At 42.1% G+C, this 24,942-nt stretch overlaps 1 protein-coding gene across 2 annotated transcripts in view; it reads right to left on the bottom strand.

Annotated features, from left to right (window-relative positions):
• Nucleotides 1–7,492: 7,492 nt before the first annotated feature.
• The window catches only part of mtrr (5-methyltetrahydrofolate-homocysteine methyltransferase reductase), a 33,709-nt gene continuing 16,259 nt past the window's right edge, over nucleotides 7,493–24,942 (bottom strand). For both annotated transcript variants that reach the window (XM_084939168.1, XM_084939167.1), the window contains exons 10-15: nucleotides 24,652–24,694; nucleotides 22,101–22,281; nucleotides 21,328–21,446; nucleotides 15,241–15,333; nucleotides 11,260–11,454; nucleotides 7,493–8,531 (exon numbers count right to left, since the gene is read on the bottom strand). In XM_084939168.1, coding sequence (XP_084795294.1) covers nucleotides 8,387–8,531; nucleotides 11,260–11,454; nucleotides 15,241–15,333; nucleotides 21,328–21,446; nucleotides 22,101–22,281; nucleotides 24,652–24,694 — 776 coding nt within the window. In that variant the 3' untranslated portion in view covers nucleotides 7,493–8,386. The remainder of the gene's footprint in view (nucleotides 8,532–11,259; nucleotides 11,455–15,240; nucleotides 15,334–21,327; nucleotides 21,447–22,100; nucleotides 22,282–24,651; nucleotides 24,695–24,942) is intronic.

Below are 24,942 nucleotides of genomic sequence, written 5' to 3'. Positions count from 1 at the left end.
TTTAATACGTGTGCATATCTCCGCATATCAAATCCATTTAATGCCCAATCTCTCAAATGGGCAGAAAACATAATTCCTGCACTGATGCATGGTTTGCCTTGAACACTGATAAACTGCACTACAAACAGTTTATGTTGTAACCTTCGTAATTGCTCTTCCGTATGTACAGATTTTTCAATAAAACCGTAATTACGCAGCAAAATCCCAGACGTCCCATTACATACACACAGGCTGTCACTTTGTGGGACGATGATTAATCACACAAGTAGTTGCCCGTTTTTAAATGCATCCTTAATGCTTTCTTTTGCCTCAGGGGCTATATTTCACTTCTTTTCCACGTTATGAGTTTTGATGAAGGTATAAACTTTTTACGTGGCTCTTGGACCCTGGATACGAGGACAGCCAGTTTGTGGTGTATTATTTATTAATGTGCTAAAGTGTGCGTGTGTGTTTGTGCTGTGGGATGACTCTGTGCCCATCTCTACAGGAGTCAAACCCAAAAAAAGGTTCAGGTGTTGTTGTAACTCAACCTGCTTCCCCTCCCACTGCACAGAAAGCACACTAATAGATTCAGGGTCAGGCACCTCTCACATTTTCCTGTCGCATTTCTACCTGTTGTCCATTTTATCTTCACCATCTTTATCTGCCCATCCTTATCCTCTCAGAGGAAAATTGATTTTGAATGCCTCTCTCGGTCTCCGCTCTTTTTCTATATTTTAGCCCAATTTCCAGGCTTTTATGGTTAGTCTTTCCCTCTCAACTGTGTCATTCTACTTTCAGCATCACTTTGTTCATCCCTTTCACAGCATGGTGCGGGGAGTACAGCTGGGCATTAATCTGCCACTGATGAGCCCCACTCACCAGACAGCTCATGCCTGCTTATCAGGCGTTGGGTGATATTAGGACAGTTGCCAGTGCTACAGTAGAATAGCAAAAGTACAAGGCAAAGGCTTTGGATAAAAACATTGTCACAGCAGAGAAGCTTTTTAAAACTGCACACAAAAACTGATATGACAGCGTTTTGAATTCAGAGTGGACACGTTAGCTAAACTAGTCTGAAAACAGCAGTACATTACAATTTCCTGTTTGAGAGCTGAGGGGACATGAACAGGTTTGAGGGGGAAGAGCATCAAAAGTGGTTAAAGAATAAAAATGGATAGGAAATAATGACAAAAATGGTTAAAGCAAAACATGCAAGAGCCAAAAAAGTGAAAAGTATGCATAAGTAAATTAATTATTTACCTTTTTATCCTATAAGACAGTTAATGTAGCTAGCTAAAATTCCAAATAAATAGTTATTGTTAGCTAAAACTAGGGCAGCCGCTGAAATTATTAGCTAATAGTATGGATTAACAGTTATGGATAAACTACTGAGCGCACTCACTAAACAGTGGATAGCTATCAGAGGTTTTAATGGCAAAAGTAGCGATCGATTGGTACAAATAGTAAGCTAACAATTATCCCTGAAGCATTGAAATGGTCTTTCTAGAAACAAGTCTCACAACTTAGAGAGTATAGGTATGCATGTTGTTCAAGATTTACCTGCCATGTTGGATGTAATACAATCACTGCTTGCTTTGGAAAATTCTCCAATTAGTTGGCAGTGGCAGTTGTTGGCTTTCATCGGGGAAAACTGTCTACAAAGAAGATGTTGCACCAAAAACCTCCTAGTGACTGCTTTGGTTGCAAGAAGCTTGCCAGTGTTACCTGTTCTTTTTATCTGCAAGTACTTGCTAACTACTAGCCGAGCAGCAGCAAAAGTGCAGAAGGTTAACCTTCAAAGTAAAAGTTGTGCCTCTGTGCTGCAGCCAACATGTTTCAACAGGTGTAACTTTTACTTTGAAGTAAAACTCACACCTGTTGCACTTTTTACAGTTTCCCTACAGCTCTAAGAGTAGCAAGATAATGTTCAAAGCCACTTCTGTCACTTGTATTCAAATGACAACCACAACAATCTGCCAGGTTTTGTCAACCAGCTGGGAAATATACATTTTCTCAGGAAACAGGTGGGTTGCTAGAGAAAAATGGGGGTCGCTGACTGGTCTGTAGTATGTGTGTGACTGGGACTTCAGCAATAATTTACCCAGTGACTGCAATCAACCTCCAGCAAACACTTGCACCCAGTCAGGGAATAGATCATTTTCCCCTTCTGACCAGTGGCTGCTGCTCTTAAACCATGTGTAACTGGGGCCGTATTCACTTGATCCGACATCGCCATCGTGACGCATCCAAAATGGCCTGGAAGTTAACGTGATCATAGTTAGTTAGTCTGCAAATCTCAATAAAAGATGGATGTAGCGACCTTGACATCATCTTTTCTTTTGTGAAGTCCCTCTAGTCCCTCTTGCTCGTTGAGCAATATCTAATGAGCATTCACCAGATAAGCCTCTCTCTTTATGACACATAGAATCCCCCAAATTTAGAAAATTGTCTTATTATTTTATTTTGAATGACCCGAAATCAGTGACTGAGATTATAAACTAATCAGTGTTTACAGAGACAGAGCCACAGCTGTCTCTTTAGTTCCTACTGGGCTAACTGACTTCAACACAAAAAGTTTATCTCAAGGACAGAGAGCTGGTGGTTGTTATAGTCAGACATGTTCACTTCACCATGCAACCAATTAGTCAAAATGTAATTTATAGAAAAAAATGTAAAAATGTGTTAATAGCCACATGCTAATCAGATTAGCTGCTGACACGTGAGACACGTGAATCTAATTGCCTCGCTGCAATAATCTCATCTATACTTCTCACTTTGTTAGAATTGTACTCTACATGGAAACACTGACAGCATCTTATAATAAATTTTTTTTGCAGTTGTGCCATGATCAGTTTTGACCAGGGACATGACTTCAGGGCTTCAGCTACATTTCCAGGTTTTTTGAAGCCACAGCTGTCTCCTCTCTGGGTGGTCTATACAAAGAACACAGGTTTAAGAATCTTCCCTGTCTGCTTTACTTTACAGACCAGGACGTCCAGCTATCATGCTTTCTATTGCAATGCTAGGATAAATATTTAAAAAACACTTACCTAAATTAATGGGGAGAGAGCTAGTCAGTGGTCCCAGAAGAAGTGCTTAAAAAGTTTGCCTTCACTTCGGACATTTACATTTACAGAAAGTTATCCTTCTGCTAGATGTGTGCAAAGTTAACACTGAGCTTTATTAACTAAGAGCAGTGAACAAATGTCATGCAAATTTATGCTACAGGTACAGTAAGCCAAGGCTAACAATACACAGGCTCCAGGCTCCAGCTGAAAGTGTAGTGAAGCTCTACTGTGTACAGCAGCACAACTGGTTCCTGTAATTCCCAGCTCAGCTTTTGATTGGGTCTTTGGGACAGAATTTCTCCTATAGATTTATGACCAGACTTCTTTTGGGTGCAGTGAGTCCCTTTTAAACTGTCTCCACTACAACTGAAAAATGCCATTCATCCATCTGGGTCGCAGAGGTCTAAGCAGTCCCTCACCTCCTCTATCTCCCTGCCACCCCCTTCAGCTCTTCTGGGCCAAGCCAGCCGAAAGATGTAACCTCTCCAGCTTTTCCTGGGTCTGGCCCGGGGCCTCCTCCCAGCATGACATACCCAGAACATCTAACCTCGACTCCTTTCAGGCTCCATGTAATTGCTAAAGTGGTCCATATCTAGTTTGAAATGAGTTTAAATAAGAGGCGGTGTTGCTGAAGGGGTTTTGAGTCTATTTGACAGGGCTGTGGGGGTCAGATCCCAACCATCTGGCTGTCTAAACTCTTAAAACTTTATTATCGTCTTTTAGTCACAGAGCAAATATATCACTGTGAGATCAAGCTAAACATGAGGTGGCACTTTTCACCCACGGTATCTGTTAGATTTTTAAATTCATTTAATCAAGTGCATTTTTAGATATCTCCAGACGTGTTTAATTGCGCTACATAGCAACACAAGCTCGCCGTATCCCGCTCGACAAATAAAGACGTCTGTTGGGCAAATGTCAAGCGGTCACAGTTTACCCTTCCATCTGCATTTCCCTCCACCTTTCCATCCATCCTGGGTGGTACGTGCATGTTTTTGCTGAACTGCCTCATCTCAGCACTTAACCTCCAATTTGCATAAGTCATTATGGCTGTCAGGACAGAGGAGACCATAAATTCTGCTAAGTGTTCATCCGTCGTTGTAAGTTTAAAAATGCCCAACCAATTTTTACATTTCTTTGACTAATGGAGACAGAAAGCACATCCATCGCTGAAACATCATTAATACATTTGATGAGCCAAGCACTTTCTGCTTAATTCATGTGGACACACAGTACCTGAGTGGTATGGAAAAATGCTTCCCACACAGGTCACATGTAAATGTCCGCGAGTATATGTTTTAAATTTATTCTGACACTTCTCACAGAGCGCTCGCTGTAGCCATTTGAATCCATCCCAGTGGGAGAACAATACTTTCTTATTGAGCACTTCCTCCTCCTGCCAGTATCAATTACAGCAAATGTTTGTTCTGCCAAATCAGAAGCAGGGGTATCTCTCGCGGTGCATCAATAAACAGAGACCAGAACAACACTGGTATCTCACAGTGAAAACAGGAAACTCAATAGAAGCGCTGCAGACTCTTTAGGAAAACATAAATTTTTCTCCAGCAATGACAGATGCTGACGTTAAAGTATGTGTGCGCAAGCTGGGATGCAGCTGGGATGCTGAAGCGCAGGCTGACTCATACATGCGTGTGTGTTCACAGGGCTGCCATCGATGCCACGTGAAAGGAATGACTTTACATTCCTGAGTCACTGATGGCAGACAGAGCTGATGGCTAAACACAATTAAGGACAAGTTAGTGGAACTTTAAGGAGACAAATATTTTCTCTGCTTGTGTCAATGGAAGGATTCTCACTAGCTTTCCGCTTAAATCAAAGCCTCAACCTTCACAGAAAATACACCATGTGCACAAGTATTATGCACATGAGTGTTTTTGACTATATTTTCATTTTTATGCATATTTTCCAACTCCACTCTATAAAGTTGAAAGCTTATTGGATTTAAGAATAAGTGCATAATTATTAGGCAGTTGTTGCTGTTGTTGTCCAGGTAAAATGGGCCAAAAAAGATGTTTAACTGACTGTGGAAAGGTGAAAATGGAATGCAATATTCTTGAAATTGCTAAGATGTTGGGCTGTGATCACAGAACCACCAAAAAACTCTAAAGGGGGGGGGGGGGAGAGATGCAAATTAACTGCAGAAGATTTGAATGTCAACACTAGGCCAAGAAATATCTGGATCATGGCTGGATCAGTAACGGAAATAGAGCTCCACTTCTAACGATGCCAGCAAGGTGGAGTTGGGGTCCTGGTGTTATTAAAGATGAGCTAGTTGGACCTTTTCAGGTTGAAAATGAACTCAAAATGAACTCAGAAATCTACCGCCTGCTTTTAGAAAACACTTTATTCAAGCAGTGATGCAAGAAGATTATAACAATGCTCCATCGCATCCACTGAAGCGCTTCATTGCGTAGCTAGCCAGCAAAGACCTTCATTTTTTACCCCTTGAAAGCCTACTGGGAGTAATCCTCGAAGCTCTTTTCTGAACTTAGTAGTTTGTGTCATATTTCAGGCCTGCTTACAGGTTCCTGCCTATGCAGCTGCCCTCGGAAAAACTCAAAAACTATTCTAAAGGTTGCAAAACCAGGTCTTTATTGACACCTACTGAGTTATCAGAACTCATCATTTCGGGTGCAGGAGATCATCTTTATGGGGCAAAGAGTCCAACAAATGAAAATAATCCAGATAGTGAAATTGTTTGTCATGTAGTTGCATCATAATTCTGCACTCTAATTGTGCACACACAGATGTTCTCCTACAAAAGCCTAAACCTCACTTCTACTGTTATTAAATAGTCAGCTTTGACTTTCATTTACATTTTGGATTGACCAAACACACTTTAAAAGAATTGAGCCATTCAGGGAAACTATCAGTTTTAGCTAAAGCAAACACACACTACCCATTTCCTGCATGCACACACACACACACACACACAGCATCTGAAAACGAAATCTTCCATAGGGACGAAACTTGCGGTTTACTTTCAAAACTCCCACCGTTGTTTGAGCGTTAGTCATATTGTCTGAGGACCTTTGCCAAATGAATTGGACATACTGTCACTTGCCTAATTAAGGAACCATCCTAGCAGATCTCAGGGAGGGAGCGTGTGGGAGGTCTAGTGACTCTCCCCCTCATCATCATCATCATCACCGCTACTTGTACTTTCTGCACCGAGGAGTCGAATGTTAAGCAGGTCTTCTCAAAAATTCTCAGAGCTCATTGACATAAAGTGCATCTCCCCACTTGGCTCACTCAACACTTCCATAATAAGAGTCATTATCTTCAGCACACATCTTTCTGCTTCATTTAAGCCATTCTTAACAAGGAGCATCGATCACGGAGGTGCTACTGTTCTGCGGTCGTGCTGACCTCCAGCACTCTGATTTATTCCTGACCGTCTCCTCGGCTCCGTCTTTCACTCGCGCTGCAGGACAAAACTGCCACTGTGAGCCTTTTTAATTATCAACACATAATTTAATACTTCATCAGTCGTAGGTGGTCGCTGGACAGGGTGACATAAGCAGCCGTCAGGCTCTACGCTGGGATCATTTTTTATAAATGGAGACGAGGGCATGTTAATAGAGCAGGTAAATAAGGGCAGAGCGATTACAGTCACGTCACTTTGATTAAACTTTGTTTCTTGTTGCAATTTGCGTACCGGCATTTAATCTCTGCAGCATCAGATTGCAGCTTTGAACTCGACAGAGGCCACGCATCACGCGCGTGTGTGTATGCATATGAGTGCGAGATGAGATTGGTGACGCCGTTAGATTTAACACAGCATCATTATTTTGATTTCGTCCTCCTCTGCTTCGGTGACTTGGTGAAGCAGCGGGGCGGTGAGAGATGAGAGTGAGGAGGTGCAGCCAGCTGCGCCTGGACAAACACAAGGACAGCTCCACCTTTGATGACACTGTATTAAACCAATTATTCACTATCAGGGATTGTTTCCTGCCAAAGTAAATGTTGTGTTTTGTGGTTGGAGAAAAAAAAGAAAATTAAAAAAAAAAAAGTAGCGAATGAGTTGTCATCTACAGCTCAGGCAGTGGTGGAGATTGTAAACATGTTTTTCTTCCCCCCACCTCCTACAAGAGGATAAATAAAGAAGACCGCTGTTAGAAGATTTAATTCTGAGAAGCCTCTCTCTGGGGTTCTGCGCTGCACTAAGAAGCCTATTGTGAAAAGTCTTCAATTAGCAGAGCAAGCCTTCATCTTCTGACCAAAGTCACCTTGAACAATCAAATTATCTTTAAATTTAAATAAAACAATCGCTCCCAATCAATCGGAGTTCATTAGCGCCATATAATTCCCATTGCCTCTCAAACGCCACTCCTTTTCATGCACTTCAAACGTATGCGTGTAAGGTCATCTACAAACACACCTGTGGGTGCGCAGCAGAGAGAAACACGAGACAACAAAGGTTTACTGTGAAATGTCTTTTATTTCCCGACCACACAAAGCACAGATGTGTTTGTTTTACCCACAGTTTGAGAGGTTTTAGTCGGTTTTTCGGGACTTAGAAAAGTTTGCAGTTCACTGCCTCCAAAGCTGGCACTCTGCAGGGTGTGTGGGGGCAGACAGGCACAAACAAAGTCAGTTAGATAAATTGCTCTAGTCGGGCCTTTGCATTATCATTGAGAATCACGCCCTCTGTGCTTGAGTCTTGACACGCGGTAATGATAAATGACTGAAAATCCTCCCTCATCTCCGTGGAGTTAAATTATACAGCTGTCAATCAGACGATTTTTAGGATCGCATACATTAAAACCGGCATTTGAAATTTGAGACTTAAGGTAAAATGAAGAAGGCGTAGTAGTTTTGCAAAGAACAGCCAAACTTTTATACCTGAATGATCATAAACCATTTCCCGTGTGTGTTTTGTTTAACAGCTACAGATTGCTGAGTTGTTTCCATCTACGCAGGAGTGATATCCCGCTCTCGACCCCATCGAAATCACTCCATCACAGCCAACGGAAGTAAATGCCTCTTTTTTTTTCCAGGCAAGGACAAACGGAGGAGGCTTGTCTACACTAAAAGCATTTCCACACTGCAGGACTAATCTGCAGCACCACTGCCCTGACCAAGGTCATTTCTGTTCAAAAAGCAAAGCCAAAGATGGTGTAGTGAACCAATATCCCCGGGTCAGTGTGGTGCATTCCTTCTTGGCAGCACTGAGTTGTGTAAACTATCTCCAGGCTTCAGCACCACAATTTTATGGTTCTCTGGGTCACAGCTGAGGATGCTGATTTTTTTTTTTTTTTAAAGAAGGTTTAAGAAAGCCCCGTGAATCCTGCAAAGTATCTAATCATCAACTGTCAGCCCCAGATGTCCTGTAAGTAGCGCTTCTCTTCTCTAAGCGCTGCCAGTCTTTTCATGGCCTCCAGTTGGTCCACCTGCAGCTCCGTTTTAATTATTTCCACCAAGGTCTCATTCACGTCTTTAGCCATGTTTTTAGCATCCCTGCAGAAAGGAGGAAAAAAAAGAACAGTCATTTTAGGCAAAAGAGCAATATAATCAAGCGACAGGATTTTTATACGTCTATACGCTGCGGCAAGCAATCTTTTAGAAAACCACTGAGCACAGCCGATGCTGGAGTCTATCCTGGAAGGAAATAGCTGAAATATCCATCTTGCTGTAGCAGTCGTATTGGGGGAGATTCATCATCCAACTGAGATATTTTCTGACTCTAAAAAAACTCCCACACGCCTGACGTTTCAAAAGTCATCTACTCCAAGGTGGGGAAGGGTGAAACATGAGAAAAGGAATGTGGTATGTAGCTACATCATGCATATATGAGTTGGCATGTTGGTTTTGCACATGCAATATAAATGATAACATAATGCTCCATTTGAGTGAAGGCAACAGTTGCAAAGATGTCAGAAAAATGATTTTATGTTCTGTTTAAACAAAAAGAAAAAAGAAGACAGACAGTTATCTTTCTTATTAACAAGCCACGTCTATCACTCAGAAAAAACCTCGTTGTACTTTCATGTCAAAGCAATTCAGCACTAAATTATTAGATTTTCTTGTAGGGTGCTTTATTTGATCCATCGGTGAGCTCATGATGAAGCACCCAAACATTACAGTCGCACTCAAAAGAAATATCTTCAAAGACAAGAGGAGTAAGAAGTCCTGCGACAGATGGTATTGCTCCCTCAGCGCCCTGATCTCAGCGTCATCAACCGAGTTTGGGATTACACGAAGAGACAACATGAAACAACTGAAACCTCTTCACAGAGCATGTTCAAGGTGGGAATATTACACCTTTATTTTGCCCGTAGCTTTCTGCATAAAAGGTACAAAGGCAGAATGGGAAGGCTTTCTTGTTGCTCCTTCAAGCCAGCAGCAGAGGCAAGTGACGGAGCCGAATCGTAGCCTGTGTAAAAGTCAGAGCCGCCGCAACGGGAAGCCGCCGCCGTGTTAGATGTCACGCCTCTCTGATTCCACAACGTTGCCATACCTTGTAGAAATCACACGTCGGGGTGGTGTGGTTTAGTCTAAACAAGCCAACGTGTCATAAACAGGGGTTTTCTTAAACGCATTAAGGCAGAATTGGTTTAAAAAGAGCTCCTGATTGTAAACCCACATTAGAATCGTGGCAAATTCCCCGGCAGGCGTGAAACAACGTACCTGCCAAACACCTGCGAGTGTTTGCCGTTTACAAGCCAAAAGGTGGTCATATAAAATACAAAGCTTCATTACTTTTTAGTGTGTACATTTTTCTGGATGACTGCATGCTGAGCGGATAAACAATAAGGACGATTCATATGTGCTTTATGGATTTCATGCTCATTCGCTGCACACTTGCTATCGACCACTCTGAAAGCACCAGATCGAGCTGGATTGTCTTCAGTGACTCAGGAGTCCTTGGCAAAACTGACGAGAAGCCTGCACGCTAACTCAGAAAGCCTGACTCAAATCTTCTGCCTCGTGTTCTGTGTGCGCTGGCACATAGTCAGCCTAACAGAGTTACAGCCTAGATCCCAAATGCTGCCCATATTTCAAAGTTACCCAAAAATTCATTCTGCGAGAAATGATGAACTTGATTATGGTGTTATACGCCACAGGTCTGGAATAACTACAGGAACTTTATTTGGAAGCACTGGCTTTATACACAATAAACCACATTCAGAATATATTTCACCACGACTACAACTAAAATGTAACTTATAGTTTCACAAATGTGTCCATCTGCGCACACATTTCCTTTTGGACAGAGAGGGCTTCTCACCTGCCCCCAAATATCCCAGCTGCACATCGCTGGAAGCGGATGACATATGCATCTGCTGACTGCTGATTGGACGACAAGTGGGCCGGAATAAGTGAGGGATCGACAGCAGAGTTCACAGGAATGGGAGAACCACAAAAAAACATCAAAGATCAAAAATACTGCACGAAAAGCGCAGAGTGTGGCGTCAGTGGCCACATTCTTTGTTACACTTTTTCACTTCAGCTCTCTGTATGTTATAACTTTGTCTGCAGCTGGCTGAAGGACCGACAACAGCAAAAGCCTTGTATTTTGTACAATGCTTGAACACTGCCTCCATCTGACAACAGTTCTCTGCAGGTAGACCGGACCCCCCCGAACTGCCAGACTGTGAACCCTCGCTCTCTCCTGAACCACCCAAACAGTCTAGCTCTCATCTAGCTTTCTCTTACATTAAAAAGTTGAAGTTTCATATGTGCAATTATCCAGTGAGCCAAAAGTTTGGCTTCACAGGATTCACAGCTCCGGCTGTGAGCACAGCAGCCCCAGTGACCTTCTTACCAACCTTCTGTTTGTGTGGGTCAGCTTATCAGGAGAAAGCCGGCTTAATGGGAAAGGAGCAGAAATGTCTTGTTTCAGACACTGGCTGCACAAAGGCCCAATATACAATATTTAAGAAACATTTTGAACTGGAAATAAAAAATACAAAACTGGAAATGTGAAATTTATGAACATCAAACGTGAGCATAGAAAGGAATCTATACTGCAAGGCAAAGCAATGTGACAAAACCAGGCCTAAGTGTTAGAAAGAGGAGCTGTGAGTGAGATGCAGGCTGTGATAAACTTAATAGAAGTGCAGCCGGAACATGATAAAGCCGAACAAGGTGGACGTCAAACAAAACAAAAAACAAAACAAAGAAAAGAACAACCATCACTCAACACGAATTAAGGCTGAAATAAGATCCAGTGTGTCACTCTTACCCGCAGACATAGAGGTAACCGTTTTGTTTGAGCAGGATGTCAGTGATGTGCTGGCTGTTAAGCAGCAGATTGTGTTGGACGTATCTGGGACGTGCGGCTGAGGTGGCGGCGTCCTCGTGCTCCCTGTGGTCCCTGGAGAAACACACCATGAGGTGGCTCAGGATACCTCTGGACACAAAGCCCTCGAGTTCCTCTCTGGGACAAGACAAATTGCAAGCAGAGGTTATTAAAGTTATTCCTGTAATCTTGGACAGTCTGTTCCTCATTTTGTGATGATTAGACTTGTCAAAAGCAGTCGGGAGGCCTCATTTTTAGCTGCTGGTGCAGAGCAAAGATCAGGCGATACGTGAACTTTTATGTGCTTTTTACAAGAAAAAAAACCCAATTTAATTTAACATTTTTTCATTGGCTGTTTATTCTTTCACATCCAACACTCCCGTGGGATATTTAGCAATGGTTTCCACCATCTCACAAGATCGGAACTACAAACATTTCCTATGAACCAAAAAAAAAAAAAAAAAAAATACTGTCAAGCTCAACACCGAACACTGATGGACAAAAGGTCTGAGCAAAAATGTGCCAGACAACCACTTTGTCTTCTTTAACAAGAGAAGTTTGAAAAAAAATATGGATTTCATAAGCAAGGTCGAGTCACTGTTATAAGCATCTTTTTACAATCAATCCTCCCAGTCTGGCAGTGGGGTGTAACCTTGCTCTCTATCTGTGTTTTGCTTGCCAACTACTTCTTCTTCTGCCTCAGTGTTTTTACAGGGCCTGGGGTGCTATTGGAAGGGAAGGCAGGAGGAAGGTGGTGAGGGAGTAAGGTTTATTGTGGCTCAGAGCATCTTGTTTAAAGTTAAGCAGTCGGAATGAGCAGAAACACACACGCAGACACACGCACCCAGTCATAACAGCCCCAGCTCCGAGATCAGGGGTGAAGGTCTTTGCCTCGGGGGGGGGTCTGTGTTTTGCAGTAACCCCTAGACTAAAATAAGGCATTTTTTGATAACACAGAGACGCTGTGGTGTGAATACTAAAGGGAGAGGCGAGCGCCGTTGCCCTTTGTTCTATTTGAAATGTCCAGAATTGTTAGTTCTTCTGCAGCGTGTTTACCATCTAACCTTCATTTAGAGACATCATTAAATTAAAAAGAAAAAAAAAATTCTTCGAGGAAAAAATCTTTTGACCAAGATATGTGATTACAAAGTCTGTTTGAACACAGGAGCGACCAGATGAATAACAAGGAGAAGGATTGCCGAGTTTGTTTGTTTGACGTCTGAATATAAATCATCACAGATTGATAACCGTGCGAGCAGAAACCGGCAGATGATAAATGACAGTTGACTTCTTAGAAACACACAACAACCCGGGGTTTTATGAGAGCCAAACCCTGCCAGATTCCTCTTTGTGCTTCGACACGTAACAGCCTGTGGCAATTTCCCGGACCCTGACGTGAACCCAGCGGGCCTTCCAGTCGTGTTTTCCCTGCAGCGTGAAATCACACGCCATAAAGAGGCTGAGGCGTTGCAGGGAGGGCGGGGGGAGAGGATAAGTGCGGCAGAGGCAAAAGGGGAGGACAGGTTTGATGTGGCATGCAGGCAGATGAGCATGAATCTCTCGCAGGGATGTTAAGTGCTGCGGCTGATTGAGGCGTGTCACGAGCCTCGTTTGTCTTCTGCATTCAGAGCACGACCGGAGGGGTTGGTCCTTTACATTCTTTGCATTGCATTAAAAGCAATATATGCTTCAGTTTACATTTCGACCTGTGATTCTGACAGAGGCAGCTGAACTTTTCTTTTAAAATCTGGGACGTTTATACAAAAAAAAGAAAAACATTACAGACTATGCTAAGAAGGTTTTTGCATTCCAGGGCAATGCCAGACATCAAATTGCACTTAATTTAAGAGAAATCCAGCAGGGATGAATGCAGGCAGTCAATTCAACTGCAGGCATGTTGTTCTCATTCTGCTAACCTATTTAAATTAAGTACAACGCTTCATGGGTGGCTCATAAAACACAGACTAATCATATTGGTCAACACTGTGGGGGTATTCATCAGAGAAGCCCACACTGTGAGCAAACACTGCCTGCTACCTGGCTGCGAGTTCGTATTTAACTATGAGATAGAGGAAACAAAAGGGAACAAACAACATCCTCTGTGATCTATCCTTGTTTGATTAAGGATGCTAATCCATTCATGCTTTTTAATCCTGCAAAAGAACTCGATCAGCGCACCGGTGTTGAGCACACGCTCACTGCTGGTACTACCAAGAGCTGATCAATTAGTATGGAGTCAGGAGAGAGAAAAGCCAAAACAAACTAATCAGAGCAAAGATCTCCTCTGAGGCTGACGTCGGCTCAGAAATCAAGAGCGGTGGTTTAATATTTAGTACAGTTTAAATGGATCAAACTTAAGGTAACTTAAGATTGGCGTTATAATACAACCTAGTGCCTGCGTTGAAATCTAAACCATTAAATGTTCTCAGTGTTTCTACTACCAGTGCCTTCTGGGACCTCCCCTCCTCAAAGGTACCGCTCTCTTCCCACCCAAAAGAGAAAGAAGGTAAAAAGAAACTGAAGGCTTTTTATGTGAAACTGTTTGATTTCAGCACTGTGTCAGAGTCTGTTCTGTCATTTACGGTTGCGCTAGTAACACTCATCTCCTCTGCTCCCTGCTACCGTGTGTGTGTGTGTGTGTGTGTGTGTCCATTTCATTGTTTGCTCCAGTCCAACTCTCCTCACACAACCAAGATAATGTTACTTGAGATGAACAAAGCTCATTACAGGGAGGGGGGCGGTCCTTCAGATCTTAATTTTTTTTTAAAGAAAATAAAGGGCGAGAGAGAAGGGGGGACACAAAAAACAACCCCTTCTTCAGTTAATAAAACAAAAACAGAGCCGGGCTGTGATTGAGTAGAACCAATCATTGAGTCTAAATCCATTAGCAAATATTGAATCTGTTTAGGTTTGGCTGTTGACATTTAAAGCCGCTATGGCTAACATAACTGTTGCATTTGGAGGTCTGGGCAGCAGACAAATTAAAGTCTAATACATTTACTTTATTTATCTATTTTTAGCTGTGAATCCTGCACCGTATTTGTTGTGGAAAATATTTAGTATTAAGCTATTAAATGCTTTACCACCACCACCACATGCTAACTTGCTAACTACATGCTTTTTAAAGCTTTTTACAGCTTTTAAGGCTGTTGAATATAAAAGTGAACTAAAACAGTCAGAATTTGATTTATAGGCTAAAACAATGAATTAAGAGAAGCTAAAAGTGATCCTAATGCTACAGACCCCCTGAGGGAAAACAGTGGATGTTGCCTTTGAAATGGCATTGGGGAGGGGCAAATTGGCAATAACCTGGAGTCTTCCACTAAAGGTTGGATTTCACTGTAACATGACATTGGTTGTATTTATCACCAGAATACAACCAGTTGAGTGAGTTCTGAGTTGACTTGCTGGGACTGACTGTGTTCACAATCCATTTGCGTTTATAAATTAAATGGTAATTATCCCTAAAACCAACATTAACCAGACTATAGATCCCATGTTTTAATAAAATATACCTTTAGTGGAGCTTTAATATTGCATATTTTAATACTTTAATTTTTAAAATATTATTTGGATATTCTAGGAATTTCCAGATAACAGCTATATAAACCAAACCATGTTAAAAGGTCAGAGGATCTTGCAACATTAAGTAAAGTAGCTGCGTATGCATGTTAGTTTTCTTCCCAAACACCCTAGAACATACCCTGAGCATTTAATATACAGATATAGATATATATATAAGTGAATAATAAAACTCACACATTGTACATTCAGACTGCAGTCTTCATTATGCAGGTCACAGATTTTAATAGATGGAGAAGTGCAGCAGCAAGGTAAAGAGGGTTATGGAGAGGACTAAATCTGAATCACAAAAGGTATGTGGGTCTGAATGACGACTGAACTGAAAGGAAAAATACACTTTACCGAAACAGGTAGTCTCGGTCTCTGTGGCGGCATCCAAAGAACAGCCAGGTCTCTCCAAATATGGCCTCGGGGTTCGTCTGTCTCTCCTCCTCTCTGAAAGTCAAACAACAGATGTTAGTGGTCAATCAATACAAACAGACACAGGCCCGATGGAGGACAGTCCTTCGTCACAGCAAAAGGCTAAAGAAGAGATGTGACGCTGTTGAGCACTGTCTGTAATGACAGGAGTGGCGCGTGCACAGAGACGACCTGTGTGTTTAAGGAAGGACATTATATGCATTATTAAATTCCACCCGAGCACAGGTTCCATCACAATAAGCAGCTGCTGAAAATGAAACTAGGGCTCAGTGTGTGAGTGTGTACAAGTTTTACTCCTACGTTTATGTGTGTCTGTTATTCGGTGCAACAACATAAAAAAAAAAACTGCTCCTGAAAAAGTGATTTCTCTTGTGGCTTTGGAGTTTGGCAAATCTCCCAGAGTCCTTTGCAGGCAACAGCAATGCAGCAGCACAAAGCGGCTCTGAGGATGCCGTTATCTGTGCCACACACCTGCCGCAAAGGTGACAGCTCTCTCCCAGATAACAGTTGACCTCCAACCTTTCATGATGCCATCAGTCAGTTGACTGTCTAAAGAGACCGGCATTATCTGTTACCCTAGCTGTGGGTGAGTGATTTGGGGAGGGGCTAGCTGAAGTGACCAACCATGACAAGGGGCTGAGAAATACCACAGAGAGACACTGAGACTGGGCTCTTTGTGCTGCACCGCTGCGCTCCGAGGATACGGTGCCTGTTTCCCTAAATCCCATCCTTTGCTGTTCACAGACAGACTGAATCCTGCTGTGTTTTCCAGCTATCACAAAATGAAAATGGCAGCCAGCTCCTGAGACTAATGGAGGGATATTGTGCTAAAAGAGGTGATAATACTTTTAAATCTGTGCTGAAATCATTTACTGGTTAATCTAATAAGTATTTCAGCACAAAAAATAAACGACTAACCTCAAAATTAAGACAAAATGAACTACATTTATCGAAATATTTTAAATGATCTGAATGTTTTGCAAATTTTCACCTACTGGACACAGTCTGAGTCATCTCACACCTACGTCTAAAACTGCAAGATGAGCAGAGACGAAGACTCAGGATGTGGATAAGAAAACAAGCCGACTGCACGTGAATCTCCAGGCAAAAGATATTTTTGCATGGAGTTGGAGGCAGTTTTGTGGGCAAGACCTCCTTTGAAGGCACGGGTTAGAACTGGACTGGACTGGATATGTTTCACGAGGGAACAATAAATAATCTAGATTGCTTTTGCACAACAACAGCTAATAAGACTCAGGTAACCAAGACGGTTCAAACAGCACGATGCAGATGACATAAACAAGGTGGAAACATCTTTGATTGGAAAGGCGAGATGAAATATTCGATATCCACTGCACAAAAACAAAGGTGTGAGTCAAAGCCAGGAAGAATCTAAATTTAGCAGAAGACTGACTGGATTTTATTGTCACTATGCTATTGGATGATAGGTCGCTGAATTGGTTTAAAAAGGTAGAGGACACTTGTATCTGTTTTTTAAAAGATTTGTACTTTTTTAATATAAATTTGAACTCAGCAACACAAAGAAGTCACTTTGGCCTGTAGACCACAAAGAACTCTTAATTACAGTGTTTCCAAACAACACTATGTAAACTGGTAAAGGTCAGATCTATGAGTCGCAGGTCTATTAGCCCTCATATTTAATTACAGATTGCATAAAGACAACATAGTAAACACTGAAACTCTGACGTTTTGTTTTTCCTTTTAGAAAACATGCTCATTTTGAATGTGATGCCAGTAATAAATCTCATTAAAAACTCTCTATTTAGTTATGTTTACCACATTGCAGAAAAGTAACTAAATTTAACACTCTCCAACTGTTTTTTTAGTAAGAAGGCACGCTGCTGAAAAAACATGAAAACCATGGTTCAGCACTTGCTTTGTTAAAATAATTAAAGTATTCCCGAAAAAGTAAAGTGTCTGGATGACAGCATATGCTGCTCCAAAACTTAACTTAGCATTAATGGCGCGCTCACAGATGTGCAAGTTTATAAAACCATGTGCAATAATGCCCTCCCCCCATACAATCAAAGATGCTTGCATTGAACTGAGTGCCGATAACAAGCCAGATGGTTCGTCTGCTCTTTAGCCTGAAGGACGTGGCGTCCACGATTACCAAAAACAATTTAAGATATTGACTGGTGAGACCACAAGACACTTTTCCACTTCCCCTCAGTCTGTCTTAAATTGACTTGGGTCAATTTCTAAATCTTGTTTATGTATGGATTTCCCTTGGAAGACACAGATTTAACTTGCAATCCTGGATTCTGTGATAAACTGACACTGACAAAAGTCTTGTTGGGCCCACGCGGTGAGTTTCACAACAGAGACGTGTCTTCAAAACTGTTCCTGAAGAACAGAAAAATCATGACTGATTGCTCCCTGTATACTGTGATTTTACTGATATGATGTACCACAGGTGATGGAGTTCCCAGATTCTACATAATAATACATTTTTTTATCCTGAAATTGCTGAATTATTTGCCCACAAAGTCTTCCAAAGAGCAGTCATACCCTCCTTCTCTTTACTTTGGGAAAAGCAAAATCAATAAATAAACATCTCCATAGGAGTTTCTATTCATTGCCACTCATTTAACTAAAGTGTTGCCAGTTACTTATTGGGGAATGAAATGTTTATGAAGTGTCTATTTAGCATAACACATCTCTGAATTTCATTTCCTCCATCTCATGTTTTGAAGCATGTTGCTGGCATCTGTGCAGTCTCTGCAGTACACTGAACCAAATAAAGGTTTAAATGACTTGCAAATCATTGCTTTCTGTTTTTATTTACATTTAACACAGCATCCCAGGTTATTCTGGAAATGAGGTTGTATTTTCTGACATTTTATAGACTGAATTACCAGATTCATTACATTTTTTTTTAAAAATAATGAAGAGATTAATCAATTGTTTTGTTGTAGCGCTACACTAATTAGCCATAGGCAAAAACAAATCAATGCGCAAGTGTGACTGCGAATACTAAAAGCTTAGCTCTCATTAATTAAATGTAAAGTTGACCAGTAAGTAAGAAAGATTCAGGGAATACATTTGTTTGAACTTTGCGACTGAGACCGGGTAACAGAGCTGTCTGGCTGACTTCATCTGAACGCTCAGATCCCGTCCATTAGCATCCTGGACGAGATTCTTCTGATCTGCAAACAGCCTCAAGTAAACTCATTTTAGTGGGCTCGTCTCTCCTCTCGCCGCCTGCCCTAAAGGGATCAATACCAATATGAAAAACCTGGATTCCATTCTGAGTAGACCACACCGGCGCCTTTCCCTGAATACAAATCACATCACACCACATACCCACACTATAACAGCCTGCAATAAAATCCCAGGGGAATGCAGCATCTACAGAGCACTCCATTTGGGGTCGAAATCAGAGGCGGTTGCCTTTCAGCGCCATTCAGTTGATCAGCAGGAGGGGAAACTGCAAGGGAAGCTGAGGTTAAGGCCTGGTAAACATCACAATTATCTCATATCTTTCATTTTCATCTTTGCAGCTCAATGCGAGTGGCACTGAGTGCCTTTTTACATTCTAAAAATACAAAGAGCCAAAAAACAACAACAACTTGAGACTTAATCACTGAAATTGCATTGCAGAATTACTATATACATCCAAAGTGATGAATTCAAAATGTTTTCATAATACGGAAGCAAGATGCTTAAGCTGCCTAATTGTTGTCAGCTTTCTGTTTGAACTGATAAATGGAAGCTAAATATTTGCTCACACAAAAACACAAACTTTAATACAAATTGTTGTAATGAATGTACCAAATATGCCTACTGGTGCACCTAAAACTGAGAAAAAAAGATTCTTTTTTTTCCACTCCAAAAGAAAAACTTGTTATGTTATGGCTTCTAAGAGGATTAAGGCAAACCACTCACTTAAAATACAATATTTGTTTAACTGCCACTGCTCCCAGCTAAACTGAAAGACGCTGAAAATCACATTTGCCATAAAATCCTTCCACGAACACAACAGCAATCAATACCAGACTACTGGAGGCCCTTATTAAAATCTCCTGGTACCACCAAGTGAGCCTCTGACCTTTAGAGACTCTTCTTCTACTTGTTACCAGTGTTACAAACTCGTACAAAGTACTTTTGAAAACAGCCATCGATTAACAGTGGGGGCGAACGAGGGGAGAGGTAGGAAGATCGAAGTGTCCCCGTGTTGTTTTGTTGCTAACAGGGCCCTTCTCAGGCCTCGAGGCAGATACGGCGTCCCGTTGACAAACTGGTGATTGTTATCTCCTATCAGAGTGCAGCGTCAGCCGCCGAGGCTTTGTTTGGAATCTCAAGATAGATTGTGCACAATGCCGCGCACCGCGACAGGTTTTTACAATCCTCAAGCAGAATACGCAGCTGGCAGGGGAGAAGATGAGAGACGCAGACGAGGAGAAGCGACTGTCGAGACAGCTGGGATGAATTGATTCACATGGGCTTATGCTGGAACAGTCAAGAGCTGCGTGATATAAAAAAAGAAAAGAAAAATAACAATACAAAAAAAAAAAAAACAAGTCTTTAAACTGAACTTTAAGGACATATTTGATTAGGAGGCTGCGCATTATGAACACGCAGCCTTGCAAAAATCAATCAAAATTCTCGTCCGCTGCTGTAATAAAACACTCGAATGTGAATTTTTATAGATTTACATTTTGGAGAGCAATATTTGGCCTCAGCTGTAAGGATGAAAGTAAGACTAATATGTTCATATCAGTGCCTTACATCAGAGCACTGTCCCTCTGGCTGAGCCTTTATCATTAAGAAGAAGAAGAGCCTGCCTGTGAGTGCTGCGACCAGGTCAGTCAGAAAACGTGCTATCTTCATCGCTCCATCCCACAGGCACTAGCAAAGCATCACCCCAGATGACCACTCATCTTTCCCTGAATCTTTGCGGCAGACAATCCACCGCTGCCATCACTTCAGCCGGTGCCGTGTCACCTCTCAGAGCAATCACGCGCGGACACCACCCACCACTACAGAGCAGACATCCGGGGGATTTAGAGACAATTGGAGTTGACTGGGGCACAACCTCATTTACACAAAGCCACCCAAGAGTTAGACATGTCAGTCTGACTAAAAAGGCTTACTGCGCTTTCTGACAATTCATGGTGGCTATAAGCCTGGTTCAACACACAGCCATCAGCCCGGATCACATTAAATCCTTCTGACAGGTCATCTTCTCGCAATCTCGATTTAGCCATCAATTCAGACAATTAAACAAAATGTCACGTTTTCCTCTAATTGAGAGCACTCTTCAATCACAGACGTACAGCGCAGCGATGGTTTAACTAGCTGGAGAGAACTACTGCCTACTAAGCTAACAGTCAATATCCTTCAATCACCTCTTTGGCAATTACAAGCAATGATTTGCTCCAACATGACCACCACCTACTGGAGAATTTACTTTGAAATCAATATCACTCCACGTGCTGCTTTAACTCTTGGCCCTTTATTACAGAAGTCATAAATTTGTGCATCAGAGAAAGTGTCATTTATTCCTGGAGAGATAAGTAAAACACCTGACATAATCCCTGACGTGATCGCAGCCCTCGCTGCTAGATTTATTACGGCTTATGTGATGTACATGACGTGGTCTTTTTACCGGCTTTGAGAAGGGTCTCATTTAATTGTCTCTGCAGATTACTAGAAAATATGCACAGATGATGAGCACTTAACATCACTTCAACATTGTGAATATTCATTAAAGGCTGCGTAATTTCAGCTGGAAATATGTGTGCGACACTTCGCACAAATCAGCACATAACCCGATGCTTGACACGGACATTTCGCTGACCCACTTCAGCTGCGAGTTTTGGCGCCGATTCAAGTGCATTATTACATGCGCTTGAATCCTCTTGACGGAAACATTTCCAAAATGGGAGATCTCAAAATATGCAATGAGCCTCTTATTTGGGGAAAAAAGTCACTTGTGTTGCAAGCTGATATTCTATTGTGTGCTTAAAAAAAACATAAGCGTACCTTTGCTGGAGGAAGCCGATGAATGGAGCGACTCCGGTGCCTGGGCCAACCATAATGAAGGGCACTGATGGATCAGGGGGAAGCCGAAAAGACGCGTTGGGTCTCAAACTCACATGGATCTAGCATCAAAGGATATTAGAGCGCATTTACAATAATTAGAGTAATTACAACAATGCCAAGGAGCAGCTGTGGGCTTGCCAATCGATTCATTGATCTACTTCTTACTCTAAGATATACTAATGAGAAAACTCATGAGCTGCAATTGAAATCCATAGGGTATGTGGTAGGGAAGACTGCTTCCTCTAAGTTAAACTACTTTACTTTAATTAACCACACACAACTGGCTCAAAGCTCACTCTCTTTACATGTCTGAGCTAGTAAAGCAGAGTTTTCAGAGGGACATAAAACACGTAGTGGAAGCTGTCTGAATCCCTAACGCCCAGCACAGCACAATTTCAAGCCGTTTCAACTGTTGCTTTCCACCCCTTCTAGTACCTCTTGAACTGTAATACTAGAAGGAGAATGGGGCAGTCAACCTCTTTTGCTATTTTACTGGAAAAATCGAAACAAAGACAAAGTAAGGCCCAGTAAAGTGTAGCAAGATTTCAACCTAGCCAGAAGGGTACATCTATTTTTTCTCACCCTATGAGCGTTTTCTTGCAACTCCTACAGCGCTTGTACCAGCAAATATGAGCACTTAGAAATTTATCAGCCAAGACCACAAATGTGCACAATCTACTTTCAGCTTTTTTTTACCCCAGGCTACTCATTACCTTTGGCAGCGCTGGGCTGCTGGACGAATCAGCCTTCCCATGGAAAACCAGGCCAGGATTGATGAGGTCAAACAGCCAGCCAGTACACAAGCCTCGCCTCCCCGCGGGCCGGCTGGAGCATGCTGGGATCTCTACCACGTTGAAGACAAAATGAAGCTTTCCTGGGTGTCTAAGACGAGAGCTGCAGAGATGGCACCACAGATGGTTTTAGATGGAAAAAGGCAGAGACAGGGGGGAAACATCAGCATGTGAGAGTGTGTGTGCAAGGCATACAGACAGTGACAAGCAGGGAGGAAGTGAAAACAGAGTGAAACACAGAGCGGCACAGGGAGAGCAGAAAATTGGGAAAGATTATATTAGGCCAATTACTTCAGCATGGCCGTTACTTACAGCTACCCATTTTGAACAATTTCAGCTGTTTAGTGATATCTCAGGCACAACAAGTGGTAAAATGACTCAGTTTGGAGGAAGCCTCACAGAGCTTTCACCCACTGTATCTAGTAGTGTTTTTTTGGATCCTACGCTTGAGATTGACATCATACTGTGTATTAGCCTCCTAATAAACACGTATGTGTACATATTTTCTTAAAATCAAACCAGAATGTAATTTCTGCTTCTCGAAGAATAAAAGCTTCTGTCTTATTTGCCTCGATAAAGATGCCCCTCTATTCACTGTCGGCTAGAGCACTCTCGCACACTCTTATCCTTCGCTCTCCGGTTCCTGTGGGCCACTGGAGACCTCTATTGACCACAGCATCAATAATGCAGGTCTCTAATGTCTCTGCACCATCTGATAAACTACAGCCACTCTCTCCTGTCCGTTTCCCATCTCTCTTCGCGCGCACACACACACAAGCAGCTAAGGGAGAGACTAATGAGAGGAGCAGAGAAGTTTTGACATTGCGTTAGATGTTGCTGTTCAACATGAATGGTAAATGGTCTGTATTTGTATAGCGCTTTACTTGGTCCTAAGGACCCCAAAGCGCTTTACACTATACACAATCATCCACCCATTCACACACACATTCACACACTGGTGATGGCAAGCTACATTGTAGCCACAGCCGCCCTGGGGCGCACTGACAGAGTCTCAAAGCAAACCTAATGGGCACTAGCTTAAAAGGGAGCGCAAATCAATGACTAGCTAAGTGAGGAAAAAAGAAGGAACACTTGGCCTATTTAAACTAAGCACAGCTAGCTAAAGTCTATGCAATATTTAAAGTCCGTTCATTTATGCAGTTTCTTCCTATCAATGAAATCTACAAACAGCCATTCAAACTAATATATACCACATAATGTGCACGTCTGGCAAAAGGAGTCCAAAACAAGCTTCACACAGATACGAAAAACTTACATAAAGTGTCTTACTAAAGTGTCACGCTGCCAATTGCCACCAGAAGAGCTTCGCTGTGCCATGGCACGAATTCTCAGAAACTCTACTGGAGAGATGAAACACACTTCTTCCAAAGATACTCCCACATTTGGTGATGGAGACTGCATCTAACACGCTGAACCCAAAATCTTCCAAAAGGTGTATATCTGGCTTGAAATATTGCGGCTACAAAGGCCACACCATATGATTCATATAATTTTCATGCTCTATGTCCCCTTGTGCCCCAAGGAAGAGAGAACTGTCATGCTGCAAGAAACAACCCATACCAGGAAAGAAATATTTCTTCACTAGAGGTGGTCACTCATAGCCAACACAATGCTCTGCACGCAACATAGCACGCCCCTGGACGCCCTTGCTGTAGGTACAAGTGTTCAGGTTTTTCCTTTAATTTGTCACCCTACACAATTCAAATGACTATTACTTTTTAAAGTTCTTTCTAAGTACCTCAACAAATCTGATTTTATATTAATGCCAGATTTTATTAAGTTAACAGAGCTTCTCTCTCATGTTATTAACTCCCACTCCCTCTCCTTAACGCTCTTAATGTCCGATAATTTGAAAGCTCAATCCACCCCGTGGAGGGATTGGCAAAATAGCAGATCTCCAGTGGATGCTGTTGCATTTCCCAGCTGCCAACAGAGCAAAATCAATATTTTATCATGCAAACTCAAACTCTCTTGTCCAGCGATGCCTAATAAACAAACCTGGGCATTCAGCGATATATATCATGATGCATGCGTAGGAATAAAACAGCAACAAGACTTTCAAAACAAGGTTAGGCAGCTATGAGACCAAACAACACACACACACACACACACACACACACACAAACAAATGGATTTCTATTATACTTGTGTAACGCAGTATTCATGCACAGCCATGTAAAATGTATATGAAATCAGGATACCATATTTACTTGACGCACCACCACCACACACACACACCCCACCCCCCAACAAAACTGTTCAGCATTAATCCAGCCCCAAACCAAACAGGATAGTTCTGTTGTGCAGAAACAAAACACCAGCTAGCGTTTAAAGATTTAGGCTTCCAAGACCACTTAGAATAAAACAGACATACTTGGGTGGGTGACAAAGCACACTTGTGCAGCTCTACAGTACAAAGCGTATTCTTCAGTGTAATTTTCCGTCACCTTACCTGGCTGCTGAATAAGGCCGGGGTTGCAGTTTTGGCAAATGCTCTGAAAGGCAAGCACAAATGTCAATCACCGCGCTGTCTTGCTAAGATTTGGTTACATAGTCAATCACCACAGAGAGGAGACGAATTATGTGAAAGTCATTTCGGTCCATTGAAACGTCCTACCTACCAATCTATCGTCAGTAACCCCCACCCAGGTTACAGTCTTGTTTCTAGGACACACTTCTATATTTATGAAATTACAAACTCAGGGTTATAGAATCCCAAGTGTCCAGATGTGGAGCCAGTAGG

Source organism: Perissodus microlepis, chromosome 9 (assembly GCF_051167445.1).
Source record: "Perissodus microlepis isolate ML-2025 ecotype Zambia chromosome 9, ASM5116744v1, whole genome shotgun sequence".
Taxonomy (NCBI): Eukaryota; Metazoa; Chordata; class Actinopteri; order Cichliformes; family Cichlidae; genus Perissodus; species Perissodus microlepis.
This window is presented reverse-complemented; position numbering and strand designations above follow the sequence as displayed.